At 40.0% G+C, this 18437-nt stretch overlaps 1 protein-coding gene across 3 annotated transcripts in view; it reads left to right on the forward strand.

Moving 5' to 3' along the window:
* The first annotated feature begins 6342 nt into the window (after positions 1-6342).
* Positions 6343-18437, forward strand: part of LOC106576718 (ectonucleoside triphosphate diphosphohydrolase 6) — a 30614-nt gene continuing 18519 nt past the window's right edge. For 2 of the 3 annotated variants that reach the window (XM_045700762.1, XM_014154058.2), the window contains exons 1-6: positions 6343-6543; positions 6671-6919; positions 8189-8528; positions 9329-9405; positions 10654-10797; positions 11510-11585. In XM_045700762.1, coding sequence (XP_045556718.1) covers positions 8261-8528; positions 9329-9405; positions 10654-10797; positions 11510-11585 — 565 coding nt within the window. In that variant the 5' untranslated portion in view covers positions 6343-6543; positions 6671-6919; positions 8189-8260. Of the gene's footprint in view, positions 6920-8188; positions 8529-9328; positions 9406-10653; positions 10798-11509; positions 11586-18437 lie in introns of all 3 variants that reach the window. The other variant, XM_014154059.2, reaches the window with a different exon arrangement.

Consider the following 18437-nt stretch of genomic DNA (forward strand, 5'->3'; position numbering starts at 1 on the left):
GGCTCAGGGATTCGAACCAGCGACCTTTCGGTTACTGGCCCAACGCTCTTAACTGCTAGGCTACCTGCCACGGTAAAATAAGCTAGGTTAGGTTAATTTAATTTTCCCTAATTGAAAGTCTCTTGGTGAATTCTAAATATATCATCCCCAATTGCTCCCCAACAGGACATTGGCTGAGGGATTAGCCATAGTTTGGATTCTTTCATTTTTTAATGTATTAAACAATGTCTGCAGATTAGCCTGACGATTCAGAACACATCAAATATTGAAAATTGCATTAAATTATCCCAATATTATTATAGTTCCCCTGCCTGCTCCTCCTTAATTCATTATATAATGAATTAAAGTGGTATTACCCACGTATCCCTTTAATTTTCCATCTATAAAGGACCTGCGCTAGTAAATGAAAATGGAATTGAAACTGCATAATGCAATCGGCTATAAATGAAATACTTGGGACCGGACTATAATAGCAATAGCCTCCACAAAGGGCAACTAAGGTCCTGTCCCTACATGCGGGTGAAAAATAGTGGTGTATGGTTACTTTTGTATACAATTTCAAGGTTCGATGACATGGTTGATGCCTTAGAACGCGTTCTGTTCAAGCTTTGAATGGGTTTTACTTACAACCTGAAAGTCACTGAAGTTTGCACCTGCACCATTTAGCTCAGTTAGCAAAGGATGAGCATAAGAAATTGAGGGACACTATTGTCAGCCAATCATTATGATTACGCAGTAAGTTTCCATTTATGAATATGAGCGCATTTGGATATTTTGTCTTTTCTCAGATTTTACAGTTTGGATTATAGTATCGCACTTCAAACAATCAACCGTTATTTATATTGGTAAAAGCAATTAAAAAACCAAGAGGGGGGTGTATACGTGAGGAAGAGGATTCAGTTGACAACCACTTGCTATATATCTAGGCCACGTGATACTATTAGGAGGATTATTAGGAAATAACTTGAGGGATTTATAGGCATATAATTCAGTGTAAGTACAGTATATTAGAATAATAATTAATAGAATATTTCACTTTTCATATTTTAAATCAGGGTTCTTCATGGATTACGAGATGAACAGCATGGACATCTGGTCTGAGTTACCTTAAATTTTTCCAAGTAAATATTTGTCTCTTATGTATGCCCTTATGTATTTCATTGGTTGTTTCATAAAGTCCTTTGCTCATATACACTGACCCAAGATGTGGACATTTTGACTATGCAAGAATGATGTATTGTTATGTACTATTATCTTTAATCCTCTTCAGTAATTGGGATCATAATATTCAGAAAAGCCATTTTATTCAACAATCTCAAACCAAAGACTGAAAGACTGTACTCCAGCCTTTCTTGAACCATACCAAACTCTGCAAAAAGAAATAGTCTACTGATTAATCTCATTGGATTATTTACGTTGCCTTCAACATGATTGAGCTGAAGAAATGAAATTAAAATGTGTGTTCAATGGGATTTTCTAGGAAAGTCCTGTTATGTTAGTTGAAAAACCACTATGGTAATAAGGAATGACTAATTCTACCAAAGTCGATTAAATGTAATCTCATCCAATGGTGCTCTGTCCCCATGAAATACAGCAGGTCATGGACTTTGCTGAGGTTATGTGTATTTAGAATAACCAATAAGAGCTGGATTAGACAACTGTTTGGTACTTTAAAAGGAGATTAATAAGGGGTTTTCTTATTATTTCAGGGTGTACTGCTCGCAGGGCTTAACTATGTGCATGGAAAACAAGCCATTAGAGAAACATAAAATGGCCAAATAGGCTATACACTGGAGGTCTCTCTGATAATATAATATCTAGTATTGAGTCATCCTAGTTTTAACAGTAAACACACAAAGCAGTGTCAACCTGCTGTTTTGATGTACTGTGGCTTAAGTATTTCATAGAAGAGACTATGATGCTATAATTGTGAAAAGAGGGGAATTTGGCTAACCTATTTCTATCCACAATGGAGGGAAGCAAAGTCTGTGCATTGAGATATTTATTTATTTGACAATATTCCTCTTAATCATCCTCTGTGTTGAGCTTATTGGTTTTACTGTATTTGGAATTTGAAAGGAAAGAGTGAAATTTTTTGAATTCAGCCCTCTAGAGATCAAGTGGGCCATCCTTAAAATATAGCAATATACACATGCTTTGCACTGTGTATTCTCTACTACTACAACTACTACTATAGTCTATTCTAGTACTACTTCTACTAGTACTACACCTCCAACAACTACTAGTTATTTAGAACCTTGAGAAAACACTACCAATAGAATGTACTTATATTCATACTGCTACTGGTGATCACAATAACTTGTAAGCAATTTAGTAGCACTGTAGTGGTAGTAGTAGTAGTGGTAGTGGTAGTAGTAGTAGGCCTAGTAGTGGTATTAGTAGTTGTTCACAAGTGGTTAAAAGATACCATATAGAACTAAGGGGGCAAAGACATTCCTTGAGAATCCATGATCATAGCCATGATGTGAGCAGAAGCAGGTCAGAGGGGCTCTTTCCTCCCCACATAGACATTTCTGTCTCGCTTAACAACTTAGTTGGATTAGTCATCTTTCCATTGGAAGTGCCCTTTAACGATCTGACGTACTTGTTCTAAATGTCATTTGTATGTAAATCTCTGGGCCGATTAGGATACACTCAACATACTTTTGTTGTTATTATCATTATTATTCAAATTATAGGGCTATATTCTGTATACCACCCCCACCTTGTCACAACACAATTGATTGGCTCAAATGCATTAAGAAAGAAAGAAATTCCACAAATGAACTTTTAACAAGGCACGCCTGTTAATTGAAATGCATTCCAGGTGACTACCTCATGAAGCTGGTTGAGATAACGCCAAGACTGAGCAAAGCTGTCATCAAGGCAAAGGGTGGCTACTTTGAAGAATCTCAAATATAAAACATATTTATATTTGTTTAACATGATCCCATATGTGTTATTTCATAGTTTTGATGTCTTCAATATTATTGTACAATGTAGAAAATAGTAAAAATAAAGAAAAACCCTTGAATGAGTAGGTGTGTCCAAACTTTTGACTGGTACTGTATATGGACCACAAAGTGATGAAACTGCTATTTCTCTACCTCATGGAGAGTATAAATGCTTTACACTGGAGAAAGCTCAGAAAAACAACCTGCAGGAGAGACAAATAAAAAAAATATATATATTTTTTAAAATAATTTTCTTCTAATGTAAAAGTTGAATATCAGTTGGCATAAACCCTGACATCATGCAACACATTGAATTGTTGAATTTTCATCTTATGCACCGTTATATATCCTTTGAATAGCTATGACAAATTGACCCTGAAGCAGCCTGCAAACCGCCACTTAACAAATTAATTGTGTTAAACAATACGCGGCGTAGGTCGCTGATTCAGGGGATCCAGGGGGTGTGGTCTTTTGTGCAGAAACTGTTGATGGGCATATGTAATGACTGGTAGAAATACAATAGATCTACTCATGTGTGTATCCATTTGGAGAGAGGGAGGGGGCCAATCCCTCCTCCAATAGCAGCAAGTGTGCAACAGTTTGACGGTATTGTTGCTCACACTAACTCCCATTCAGCCCTTATTGATCTTTGATAACAGAGAAAGGCCTCTGGGTCAGCCGGTCCTTCAGAACCTTGTGACCTAGATACACACACACGCACACACACACACACACACACACACACACACACACACACACACACACACACACACACACACACACACACACACACACACACACACACACACACACACACACACAACTGGGCATATGGTCTTTTCACAGCGTCCCCTGCATCTGCAGACAATTTGCATAAGGGCCTCTAATTGAATATCTACAAAACCATCACCAACCTCCTTTCATATTCCCAAGACCCCTAAATGTCAGTCATTTATTTACTTATATATGTATGAGTGTGTGTACACTAGCGCATTCACACTCCTTTGTGAGTGAGACGTGTGGGTGGGTGTGTGGGCGAGTACGTTAAGAGCATTGCGTGTGTGTAGTGTGTGCGTGTGTGTGCATGGGAAAGCACACCAAAAGAAAACAGATTGGCCCATATATCAAGACTAATGATCGTTAATTGAGGTAATGAATAGAGAGTAGCAAGAGGGGCCTATTGCCACAGGCTGGTAAACGTTAACAAAACTATTGATTGTTGGAGAGGGAGGTGAAGTGCTTCTGACACGAGCTTGCCAGAGACAGACCAGCTGGTGCCACATTGTCAACATAGACAATGAGAATGTAATTGGCTTCTGTATCTCTCATTGAAAAAAGGGTGGGAAACGTTGGGTAAAGGAAAAATGTCAGGCTTTTGAACCGTCCGGTTGAGTTAAGATCCCTTATTACAGATTTTAGTAACACCCTGTGTCTTCATATAATTATTTTTAGATGATTAAGTTTGGGATATCGGGTAAAAGCAAATTAGTATTACTTTGATTTCAGTATTACTTTGATTTCAATATTGAAAAATATAAGCATGAATATTGAAAATATAAAATGTTTGATTTGGGCAATTTTGTCAATATATTGTTGAGCATAATTCCCGAGGAAAGAGCATCAACTCAGTCCTTGGGACCCCAAGGGGTGCACGTTTAGTTTTTTGCCCTAACACTACACAGCTGATTCAAATGATGATGATGCTTACTTTATTATTTGAATCAGCTGTGTAGTAGTAGGGCACAAACCAAAACGTGCACCCCTTGGGGTCCCGAGGACTGAGTAGGAAACACTGCTCTACGGGCCTATCAAAGTTCCAGAGTGGGATCTCTGCTACTTTTAGAGTTATGATCCAATTTGTAAGCATTAGAAACAGAGTGAATGTGAAAATGGATTCAAAATGGCTGCCCTCTGCTGGTGATTTGCAGTATGTGCAATGATACAAGTAAAAGGAGTGCTGGGATTGGTTATATTGCCTACTATGCCAATTTCTCTGTATCATATGGGCACTAACATTAAAACGAGCAGAGATCTCATTCTGGAACTTTGATATGCCCTTAGAGTAGATTATGTTCAACAATATATTGAAAAATTTGCCTTTTTTATTGCATAAAACACATTTGTATACTTCCGGAAACAGGAAAAATACAAACGTCTCAAACTCCATATAGAAAACAAGAGTATTTTTTATTAGTGAATTTACATGTATGAATATGACATTTTACCATTAGCATAACTACATTTAAGAGGAAAAATGGTTTTCTTTATCCTTATTATAGTTAAGGAAACCGAGCAGTACATTTTCCCATAATAAACAAAAGTCATCAAGAATATTTTCAATTATACATCTACAAATATCTTGCAATAATCTCTTTACATGCAGACAATGCCAAAATAAATGCAAACTGTTTCTGGATACTCACTAGGCAAGTCAGTTAATTACAAATTCTTATTTACAATGGCGGCCTACACCAGCCAAACCCGGAAGACGCTGGGCCAATTGTGCGCCGCCCTATGGGACTCCCAATCACAGCCAGTTGTGATACAGCCTGGAATCAAACCAGGGTGTCTGTAGTGATGCCTCAAGCACTGAGATGCAGTGCCTTAGACCGCTGCATCACTCGGGAGCCCCAGGTAATGTGAATGTGTTTTTTGAGTTTCTTCAGGTAATTATTTGCAGGGTTATACTTATGGATAATTCTGAAAGAGACCTGTTTGACCATGTTAACAAGCAAGTATTTGTGTGCTAATGACCAAACCAGACAAAAGTAGTCCAGTAAATTGGGACTACGGAACAGATATGACACCCCTTTGAAATAAAGCACCTATAGATATTTTATTGTTCTGAGGGAGCAAGGAAAAACATTTTTTTTCCTACTGGAGAGACTCAACTGGACTAAGCAAGGGTCTCAAGAAGGTGAGGGCTGGTTACACTTTTAAACAGCATGGGAGTTTCGGATGGAATAGCATCAAAGACTATTTATTTCAACTTTTTATAATGAACAAATTCTTATTTACAATGACGGCCTACCCCGGCCAAACCCTAACCTAGATGACACTGGGCCAATTGTTCGCCTATGGGACTCCTAATCCCGGCCGGTTGTGATATAGCCTGGAATCGAACCAGGGTCTGTAGTAGTGACGCATCTAGCACTGAGATGCAGCAGTGCCTTAGACCGAGTGGCGCAGCGGTGTCTGCCGTTGTCTTAAAAACACCAGGGAGCTCTTTGGTCTTTTTTTCCCACATCATCACCACACACTGACATAATTAAACACTGACTCTTTGTGTTTTCAATACAAATGGGGTTCCCAGTTGCCTTGAACGCATTTAAGTCGGAGATTTCCGAGTTCCCAGTTGTTATGAACACGGTATCGGGGCTGGGTTGAGGCAGCAACGTTAGAGAAAGGATAGAGCGATATTAGAGAAATGATAGGGCAGTGGAGGAACGTATAACGCCTCATCCAGCAGACTGTCGACCAATTGTGTTCACGTTCTCATGCTGCGTCCCGCGGTTGCTAAAGTAATCGTCATGGAATCCCTTCTCAAAGTCAGGTTATGAGTCAAGAAACCTGTCTACTTTCCTCAAAAGTACGTAATGTCACGATTCCAAAAGCTATACGATATTACAGAGAAAAGTTAATTCTCCCACATCCGGACAATGTTTAATGGTGTAGTTCAGTTAACTAAATTCATGCTAATGTTGTTTTTTTGATAGCTCTCCTTGTCCCAGAATTGACCAGAATGCACCGCGCTGCCCATTGACGACGCATGAGCAACGTACTCAATGAGCGTTCATAAAATTCCAATAGAGTTTCCCCTTCTCCTCAAAAGTCTCTGGTTGAGTTTCGCGCAACATGCTAATTATTTGACATATCGTGAATATTAGTCAAGCCATCGTCCGAAATAGGAATATCGAACATGCAACTGGAATCAGAATAAGTAGCTACTAATGATCCACGCATAGGTATGTATCCATCTTTTGTTTTGTAAGTTGTCTTCAATATCAGCAAGCCAGGGACAAAGCCAGTTACAGTAGCTTGCTAGCTGCGAATACATCTCTCACAGCCCTAAAATACAGTGACAGTTAGCCTGCCACTATTCTAGGTATATACGATTTCATACTAACAATGCAAAAGTGAGAAACCCACCCCATGTCTTGTCTTACAGAAGTCAAAGGTCAAGAGAAACTTAGCCCTTGATAATAACTCTGTTCCATTACACATTATGAGTCATTGTTGGACAAAGGCATCTTCTGTAGGGCTCGGGGGAAGTTTTTGTTAAAATTCCCGACGCTTGGTCTGAACACTAACATGGAAGCATGTTAGGACCTCAGCGAGAAAACATTCAAAACATTAAATTAATTCAAACATGGATAGGATTAGTGTTCTCACACGGCAATATCCCCCATGTTACAGTGCTTGTTTACGGAAGACTACGCGACCACCTGTGATAATTACCTTTATAAACTGTGTGGTTCGAGCCCTGAATGCTGATTGGCTGACAGCCGTGTCTAGGCACTTCGTGATGCGTCGTGCCTAAGAACCCCCCCCACACGTGTGTTATGTCATGACATACCTGGATCACTGATCACAATGTGCCTTTTGTAATGTAAATCGGGTGTTAAATGATGTGAGAAGGAGACTGGAGTGCCAACACCTGATTTACTTAACAAATGGCACAGGTAAGTCATGACATCGCACAAGTGGATGGGGGTGCTTTCCTCATTTGTTGTCTATTGCGCCTCTTGTTCCTCAAGCAAGGGGGAGGCCGGTGACATCACGAGCAAGGCACTTAATTTAGAATTTGTTTACCTAGTCAACTGGGGGATTTGAACTGTGACCTTTCAGTTACTGTCCCAATGCTCTTAACCTCTAGGCTACCTGCCACTCTTTGAATGCCATACCCCTTGAAGTTTAGTCGTCTAAAAAAAACACATTTGCTCAAAAAAATGTTTTCTCCCTTTAGTGTGTGTACTTTTACTGTATTTATATTTGGGATATCACTTTAAAAAAATAAAAAGTTCCAAAATCACTGGAGAACGTCTTTTAAATGTAGTGATGTAGCTAGCTAGTACTAGTTGGAACAGTTTCTACATTCTAGTGATAGAATTGAAAAGCTTAAAATTATGAGTACAGGTGGCCTAGCTAGCTAAACCTTGATGACCTCCTTGATGTCAATTATTTAACAGCTTTCTATCAGATGGCTAACTGCTGTATGTCTGTTTAATTTATAGGAGGAACAGCAGAATGAACAGCCTTTAGTTCTGTATGGAACTGCAGAATGTGCCTTACACACACCAGTCACCATGAGGTTACCGAAGATTGCCAGTATTTTTGTTTTCTTGGGCTGCCTGGCGGCTTACCTGATGTTTGTTAAGCACCACTATGATGGTGTAAGGCCAGCCATCTCCAAAATACCACCTCACTTCCGCCCCAGATTGGGCTTGTCGGGCAGCCCGAACAGACCAACCTCGTCAGAAGTGGTCAGCGGACGTTTCCAGTATGGCGTTATGTTTGATGCTGGGAGCACAGGGACGAGGATCCATGTCTTCAAGTTTCAACTGGAGGACAATGGTACGGTACATGTGATAACAAATATTACACCCCTTGCCTGGGAGAGGTAGAAAATAATGTCGAAAATGTATATTGGCTCTATTCCATCCATTCATGGTATGTTTGGGTGCATGTACCTAGAATAAGCTGCATCTGCAAATGTAGTTTACCAAAAGGAATCAATTAAATGTAGCTTTCTGCATTGCTTTTAGCATTTGTCAGCCATGTGAGGCAGCAAAAAGTATTAATTACAGATTTGAATTCATGTGAGAAGGCTTTCAGGCTTAATTTGTATTATGTGATGTTGCCAGTACAAAATGCACAAATTCATTACTCCATTTAGAGCCTCATATTAGGCTTACGCTGCCTCATATCAGGAATCCTACAAATAAAAAAAAGTTTCTGTAAAGCTTCGCCAAATGGCTTAGTTATCGCATTATTTCAACATTAAGATAAATCACATAAGTGCTGTTTTGGCGTTATTCTTAAATCTATGATTGTTATTTCTAATGGTTACCAAGCACCTGCTGTTTATGTTGAAATAGCCTTAATCGTTTTGCACAGACATGTCAGTAGATCATAAGCATCACAGAAGAAATGTATAAATTCTGACAAGATAGAACAAGTCGCTTGTTAAGGCAGTGTTATGTAGGCTACTGTATAATAGCACGTAGCTTGCCATGGATCTCTGCCTTTGTGGTAACTATTAGCATTAGTTAAATCGACATTATCATCCTACAATTCCTATTAAATTGTGAAATAAGTTTCTCTGCAGTGGGCTTTATACAACTTTTTAGTTTTTGTCTTTTTTCCCCCCACAGAAGCTCCTAAATTGGCACATGAAACATTCAGAGCAATAAAACCAGGTCTATCTGCATATGCTGATGATCCAGAAAAGGTAATCAACTTCATCTACAGTGTAATCGGAAAGTTTTCAGACCCCCTTTTCCACATTTTGTTACGTTACAGCCTAATTATAAAATTGATTAAATACAAATATTTTCTCAATCTACACACAATACCCCATAATAACAAATTGAAAACAGGTTTATACATTTTTGCAAATGTAAAAAAAACTAAACTGAAATACCTTATTTACATAAGTATACAGACCCTTTGCTATGATACTCAAAATTGAGCACAGGTGCATCCTGTTTACATTGATCATCCATGATTTTTTTACAACTTGATTAGAGTCCACGTGTGGTAATTTCAATTGATTGGACATGATTTGGAAAGGCACACACCAGTCTATATAAGGTTCCACAGTTGACAGTGCATGGCAGAACAAAAACCAAGCCATGAGGTCGAAGGAATTGTCCATAGAGCTGCGAGACAGGATTGTGTCGGGAAACAGATCTGGGGAAGGGTACCAAAACATTTTTGCAGCATTGGAAGTTCCCAAAGAACACAGTGGCCTCCATCATTCTTAAATGGAAGAAGTTTGGGACTACCAAGACCTCCTAGAGGTGGTCGCCAGTCAAACGGAGCAATCGGGGGAGAAGGGCCTTGGTCAGGGAGGTGACCAAGAACCCAATGGTGACTCTGACAGAGCTCCAGAGTTCCTCTGTGGAGATGGGAGAACCTTCCAGAAGGACAAACATCTCTGCAGCACTCCACCAGGGACTGGGAGACTTGTCAGGATTGAGGGAAAGATGAACAGAGAAAAGTACAGAGAAATCCTTGATGAAAACCTGCTCCAGAGTGCTCAGACTGGGGCGATGGTTCACCTTCCAACAGGACCATGACCCTAAGCACACAGCCAAGACAACGCAGGAGTGGCTTCGGGACAAGTCTCTGAATGTCCTTGAGTGGCCAAGCCAGATCCCGGACTTGAACCCGATCGAACATCTCTGGAGAGACCTGAAATATCTGTGGATAATTCTAAACCTGTTTTTGCTTTGTCATTGGGGTATTGTGTGTAGATGGAGGAAAAAAAACAAACTCTAAAATGTATTAAAAAGGCTGTAACGTAACAAAATGTGGAAAAAGTCAAGAGGTCCGAATACTTCCCGAGGACACTGTATATTGACAAAAAGCGTTGTGCCACATCTACAGCTAACAGTCCTGAAAGTAGGCAATTTCTTATTGCCCTGACTATCTTTTGAAATCTAATCTCTTGCCTTCTCTGTGGGTTGTTTCTCAGTGTAAAGAAGGGATCTTGGAGCTGTTGGAGGTGGCCCAGGACAACATTCCCTCCTCTGTGTGGAGCAGCACTCCTCTGGTCCTCAAGGCCACCGCAGGCCTTCGCCTTCTGCCTGGGGAGAAGGCCACACACCTACTGGACAGGGTGAGCCTTTCGGCGCTGGTCACTGTCTGTGGACTCACTGCATAGATAGATGACCAGACCACAAACACTCTGCACAATCCCCACTCTCACCCTGTGGAGTTATCTTTCGTGTTAGCCGTCTTGTTACATTTCACTCTGATTTCTGACTTTACACTGTAAAAGTTGTGGTGAAAAGAGAATGTAGGTTGGCAACAGTCAAGGCATGAGTTGCCCACATAGAAATTAGCTAAGCAATGTAATTGCATAACATGTCTACATTCACCCCTAACTGTAATACTATCAGCTGAAAGCAATTATTGTCATGAGTTTATTGCATAAGTGACCTGTTATGCGCTAGTTTTATCGCTTGTCAGTGTTCCAGATCCTCCACTGCTCACACAACCTCCTCTCCACCTCTCTCTTTGTCCATTTAATAGCCCATAACAGATTCAGATAAGGACGACACATCCTAAACCTATAATACTGCTATTTAGTTGTTAATTGACCTGTTGCATTGATCCCTCTACCTTCTACATGGCAGTGTTACCTCACCCAACCACTTTGTACAACAAAGGGAGGTGTGGCTTGAATTCAATCTAAATAGTCAATTATGTAAATGGGCTACATGCATGTATTGAAAATAGTTTTATTATAGAAAGAATGTACCTGGAGTATGCATGTGGAAAACGGCTTCCAAACACAATTGTGAACTTACCTAAAGTTTTCTATCAAGGTGAGAGAGGTGTTTGTGGAGTCTCCATTCCTGTCCAGAGGGGACAGTGTGTCCATAATGGATGGCACTGATGAAGGTATGTCTGGCCTTCAACCACCTCTAGTTTCACAAAACACTTCCTTCCTGTGCAGGTATTTCTAGTGTCATGGTAGGGCTGTGACGGCCGTGGAATTTTGGATGGCTGTTATTGTTTTGTATTGTTGTCTCTACCTTCTTGCCCTTTGTGCTTTTGTCTGTGCCCAATAATGTTTGTACCATGTTTTGTGCTGCTACCATGTTGTTGTGTTGCTACCATGCTGTATTGTCATGTGTTGCTGCCTTGCTATGTTGTTGTCTTAGGGCTCTCTTTATGTAGTGTTGTGATGTGTTTTTGTCCTATATTTTTATTACATTTTTAATCCCAGCCCCCGTCCCCGCAGGAGGCCTTTTGGTAGGCCATCATTGTAAATAAGAATTTGTTCTTAACTGACTTGCCTAGTTAAATAAAAATGTCTATCATCTGTATACTACCCCTACCTTGTCACAACAACTGATTGGCTCAAAGACATTATGGAAAGATATTCCACAAATTAGCTTTTAACAAGGCACAACCGTTAATTGAAATACATTCCAGGTGACTACCCCATGAAACTGTTTGAGTGCCAAGAGTGTGCAAAGCTGTCAAACGCAAAGGGTGGTCACTTTGGAAGAATCTCAAATATAAAATATTGATATAACATATGTAGTAACCAAAAAAGGGTTTGATGTTTTCACTATTTTACGATGAAGAAAATAATAAAAATAAAGAAAAAACCCTGGAATGAGTAGGTGTGTCCAAACTTGACTGGTACTGTACTTCTCCCTACAACCAGCATGGTAGCTGCAATGAATGAGTATCGCAAAGTGTTTCCGATAAGTTTTTTTATTTTTATTTAGCGGCTTGTCTTAGCGGTATTATTAGCGGCTTGTCTTAGCGGTATTATTAGCGGCTTGTCTTAGCGGTATTATTAGCGGCTTGTCTTAGCGGTATTATTAGCGGCTTGTCTTAGCGGTATTATTAGCGGCTTGTCTTAGCGGTATTATTAGCGGCTTGTCTTTTTTTAATATCAAGGAATAATTCATATTTTTTGGTCATAGGAGTAACAACATGAATTGGTGCATGAGGCAAATAATGCAGTGCGACTTCCGTTTCGATGTCAGCTGGAAGACTTTCCCTTTTTCTCAGTGGAAGGCGGGAGAGCGGCGGGACACTGATTAGGGTGAGAGGCAGCCTGAGGCAGCCTGATTGCTGCTATCTCCCTCCTCTCAGACTGACCATCAGATGCAGGCTATCAGTCCAGTAAAAAAAATAAGCAAATTATTATGTTCTCAGCTGTGCCTCAGAAGTAATATACAACAAATGATCTAAACAGATGCTTCTGATTTATACATCTTGAGAGACATCTGGCACCTATCTGTGGTTTCATCACGTTGTAAAGAGTCCATTTTCCTGCAGAAACGGAAAGAATGCCCGGGCGTCCTGTCTTCAGTCAGCTGTTTTTTTTTTTTTCACGGTTATGACAATTTATTTAGTACGTCACATATGTGCAGCTATGTGCACCACGTCATTGCTCTCTCGCTCTGCTGGGTGTGCGTCTTGCTGTCTGTCACTCACATGGCGAGGGGGCTAAAGCTCATTGGCTGGAACTCTAATTGCTAGTGGGGTGGTCCACGTGGGGGAAAATGTAGGGAAAATGGCACCACACAGCTTCCGGTAAATAGTGTCTTTCAAACTAGGGATTTGTCGCTAATTGAGGTAAGACAGTAATTCTGCTCATAGATTGTGCATGGTATGAACTACACATTGACACATCCAGCCCAAAGCGGGAGGTTTAAAGAATACTTAGTAGTCACCAAAGTTCCGGAGCATGTCTTCAACACTTTACACTTATGGGAATTGGCCTATATGGATAGGGCTGGATTTAAATGTTTATTACAGAAGAAATGGGTCTTTCTATAAATAAAGGGGCCAATGTGTGACAGCGGGGTCAACATTTCTAAATGGTTTGATATACATTTAAATATGATTTTCTTGCAGCTTCACGTGTAGTTACAAGAATAAAAGTCTAGGTAGGGACAATGCGACTAACTCCACCTAGCAACAACAACAACATCTACATGTCATTGAAAATGTCACAAGAAACATGGACACAGCATGTATTTCTCATGCATAGTTGCCAGGTGTTTTTGTGCTTTAGTCAACTTCTCTATTTATAGCCATGCTAAACATTGCTGAAGAATGAAAAAGATCATCATTTGTTTTAATAGTTGATATAATACAATCATTAATCAGTAAACTCTTCAAGCATTGTGTGTGTCTGTCTTAAACTAATAGTCAAATTCTTGCTTCCTCTGTCCTTGTTTTCTCCACTCCTTGCCTCTTCTTGAAAGTGCATTGTTGCCTGAGGGGAGGAACATTCACTCCTCTCCCCCAATGTGCTTTGCGAAGGCGAGGAATGGGGGAAACCCATTGGATAAGGTGGGAGGGGAAGGACCTCTGACCTTCTCATAAAATTATTTTTGAGAAAGAGACGAGGAAAGCAGATGCAACAAATCAAGGAAATGCAAGGACAGAGGAAGCAGGTACTTGACTGCTATTAAAGCCCCCATGCAGGTGTTGTAATCTTATTTTTAAATCATCACTGTTTATTTAATAAAAATAACTCATTTGCAATTTATTTCCCTGAGCCTCCTTTGGCCCTTCAAATGCTCAGTTTGATCATGTGGGCGTTGGGAAACAAATTAAGATATTTGCATACACAGCCCTGATTGGCTGATAGGATGGTCTAGAGCCCACCCCCTTACCCAGGTGAACAGTCATTGGTCTGTTATAATCAGATCACATTGTGATGGGCATTACACATGGGCATTATCATAATTTTCACAATGTCAGTGTTATTTCGACCTCGTCGTAGGGCTGGGACGATTCCAGTATCACGATACTCATTAGTATCGCGGCAAGGAAATAAAATGCTAAGCGGATCTTTACTTCGTTAGGAAAACAGCGCTAATGTTGGAAACAAAAATTATGTTGTCATCCAGAGTCACATTTATTTTCCAAGTTATAGCACACTACTTTACATACAGCAGGTTTGTGTTATAGTTTGGTCTGCTTCATGTTTTCATTTTTGCCATGGAAAAAAATATTGCTTTACTGATATCATCCCATCCCTACCTCATAGTGTGTGTGAGTGGAGATATTATTTTGGGGGGGGGAAATCAATTTCACTGCATTTTTAGACTGTGCCAGACTGATTGCGCTAACGTAATACCCATGCCTATCCAGAAACAACCCCTAGCCCCTACTACCCAGAATCTGGACACTTGTGGAGGTCTGAGAGGGATTGATGGGTGGTAACATGGTGAGAGCTCCACCTTACCCTCTGAACGGCTTGGTGTAATTTTGGCGGGATTGCTTACACCTGTCCAATCTTCTTGGATCTCCACAAGTGTCTAGGGGTAGGGGCTTGGGGTTGCTTCTGGACAGGACCCCACAACCCTCTGGATGTGTGGTGGACCTACAGCACTACTCGAGGCATTGGTTGAAGGCTTTATTCCATTGCTATACACAGGTGTAAGCTGGACACATCCACGGCACCTTATCAGGGCGATCAGACAGTTCTGGGTAGCTGAAGACCTGTTGTAAACAGTGAAATAATATATTTACATGTCTACTATTCACACCCTTGCTTCATTCCAGCTAGCTAGATGTGCAACCACTGACTAACTATAGCTAGGGGCGTATCTCTAGTCTAGCAATAGATACTGTTGTTTTGGCTTTATGGCATCAGTGAATAAGATAACCAATGGTAAGTTAGGTAGCTAGGATTTACAATAGCAGCAGTTTATTAATAAGTCAATGCACACTAAATCTTATGCAGAAATTGAAAAATCATACTTTATCTTGGCACTGTGGTGCGGTATGGGCAGCTATTAATAGATTAGTTAATTGATCATAGATTCATAGAATGGAGGTAGAAGGGTTAACTCCAACTTTGAAAGGACAGGAAGTTGTTAGCTGTGCACTTAACCAATGACTGGCATTCCACCTTTAACTCACCACATGTGAAAATCAAAATATATTTTATTGGTTTTATATGCAAAAATGAAAATCAAGCAATTATTTTTTTGTTCTATAAAAAATAAAGAATAAACAAGCCGTTTTCAAGTTCCCGATTGCTCCTGAGTGGCACAGCAGACTAAGGCACTGCATCTCAGTGCTAGAGGCATCATTACAGATCCTGGTTCAATTCCAGGCTGTATCACAACCATCCGTGATTGGGAGTCCCATAGGGCGGTGCACAATTGGCCCAGCGTCGTTAGGGTTTTGCCGGGGTAGGCCATCATTGTAAATAAGAATTTGTTCTAAACTGACTTGCCTAGTTAAATAAACGTACAAAAAATAAAAAGCTCTGAGAACAAAAGATCAAAACGTACAGGACTGTAATCTTACCTCCGGAATCATGACAATATTGTCCACGATCTAGGCTAATTATCTTGACTGCCGTAACATAGACACAAATGTTCAGTCAATTGTGCAGATCAACATTAATTTGAGCACATTGGTTGTTCAATCGCGTGCAGTATCACGCCAGCTCTATCACTTGACTGTCATTCAGAAAATCTTTTCCAAAATCTACGAATTTCCCCATATAACTAAACAGCCGGAGATCATATGCGCATCAAACAACTATTATGCATAATTATTGAAGAACCCTGTTAATGATAGTATCGATTTGTCTTGATTCATCATGTTAAAGTTATGCTTTCTGTTAGAAGTATTTTCAATCCATACATTATTTGGGATATGTGTGCCCATAAACTGTTTGCACACCATAACATAGGGAGCATCCCAAACATGCTCAATGGGTGACATGTCTGGTGAGTCTGCAGGCCATGGAAGAACTGGGACATTTTCAGCTTCCAGGAATTGTGTACAGATCCTTGCGACATTGGGCCGGCCGTACATTATCATGCTGAAATATGAGGTGATGGTCGCGAATGAATGGCACGACAATGGGCCTCAGGATCTCGTCACAGTATCTCTGTGCCTTCAAATTGCAATCGATAAAATGCAATTGTGTTCGTTGTCCGTAGCTTATGCCTGCCCATACCATAACCCCAACCCACCATGGGGCACTCTGTTCACAACGTTGACATCAGTAAACCGCTCGCCCACACGACAACATACACGTGGTCTGCGGTTGGACGTACTGCCAAATTCTCTAAAACAACGTTGGAGGCAGCTTATGGTAGAGATATGAACATGCAACAGTTCTGGTGAACATTCCTGCATTCAGCATGCCAATTGCACGCTCCCTCAAAACTTGAGACATCTGTGGCATTGTGTTGTGACAAAACTGCACATTTTAGTGGCCTTTTATTGTCCCCAGCACAAGGCGCACCTGTGTAATGATAATTCTGTTTATTCAGCTTCTTGATAATTCATCCACCTGACTGGTGTGGCCTATCTTGGCAAATGAGAAATGCTCACTAACAGGGATGTAATTTTTGCACAATATTTAAGTATTTTTAAATGTTTTATTTCAGCTCATGAAACATGGGACCAACACTTTACATGTTGCATTTGTATTTTTGTTTAGTGTATATCTTAATGTATTCATGTGAAGTAGAAAAAAGGCAAATTATTATGAATGACTTTGTAACAGCTCCAAACAGTTGTCCACTACAAGAAATGCTCATTGGTACCCTAGTTTATTGAAATACCCAAATATGATATGCATAGGCATGGTAGCAATTCAAAGGAAAAAGTTTGGAGATTATGGGTAAATTATTAGACCAAAATTGAGGACACAACAATTCACCTGAAACAAGACTAAATCCAAACATTACACTGTTAATTTTATATGCATTCTACATTTACTGTACTTTTGTTAATGAAATCATAAAACACTCTGGATACATTCAGTAACATAAGAATATTCCTGGAAAATGTGTGGTAGGTGCAACAGACAAAAAAATGACAAGGGTTTGAGTGAGAGGACACACACCTCTTCAAAGTGTGCACAGCTCTTAAGTAATTTAAATGCACTTTTAACTCGAAGGGTCTTCAACTATAGTGTGCTTCTTTTTATTTTTTTAGCTCTCCTAGCTGTGCTGCTGAGGAACTAAAGCAAGCACACTTGTAGTTTTGTTTGGAACACAACCCTGAATCCCCACCATCACACAATTATTGTTTACGCAATCCAAAAACGGCCCATTAAAAATCGCAATCTGGGTCAGGTGGGCAACATTTGAAAGCTTGTTAATTTGCGAACATGACTAGCTAAGTTATAAAATACGATCTTTGTGTTAGGCTTTCACAGGGCAATTCAGAGAGATATATCATAATTTTGGTATGCTTCGAAAGGAGTTCCGCTGCAAATTTGTCACAATAGACAAACAGGCTCATTCTGTTCAGAACAACCCAGGGTATGACGCCATGTCATCTTGTAACTGTACATGAAACAAACATTTCTAGGTTTTTCTTTAATCTTGCATGATGAATTGGCATCAAAAGGAAATAAAGCCTTTTTAAGTGAGCAGAAATTGGTGAACAGCAGTTATCACAGACCTGGATCCTTGAGTAGGATTTTTCCGCACCACTAACTTGGTTTCCATCCAAGTGGTGACAGATTTTGATGCGAATATATAAAATAAAAAAATCTGCATAAAGAAAAGATGCACATTTTCCCACCAGTGGTGTTTCCACCAAACTGACTTGTTGCAAATAAAAATCAGTGCGTAACGTAGTGCACTCAAAATGTACTTTTTTGTGTAAGTTTTCATGTACCGAATAAAAATCTCAACGTGTTTCCATTGCATTTTCAACTCTATCGATAGTTTTGTCACAAACTGTTGAGTTAAATAGCAAATGTGCCTACTCTGGTCTTGACACGTGCACTTTAGC

The sequence above is a fragment of the Salmo salar genome, chromosome ssa18, assembly GCF_905237065.1.
Source record: "Salmo salar chromosome ssa18, Ssal_v3.1, whole genome shotgun sequence".
In the NCBI taxonomy this organism is placed as follows: Eukaryota; Metazoa; Chordata; class Actinopteri; order Salmoniformes; family Salmonidae; genus Salmo; species Salmo salar.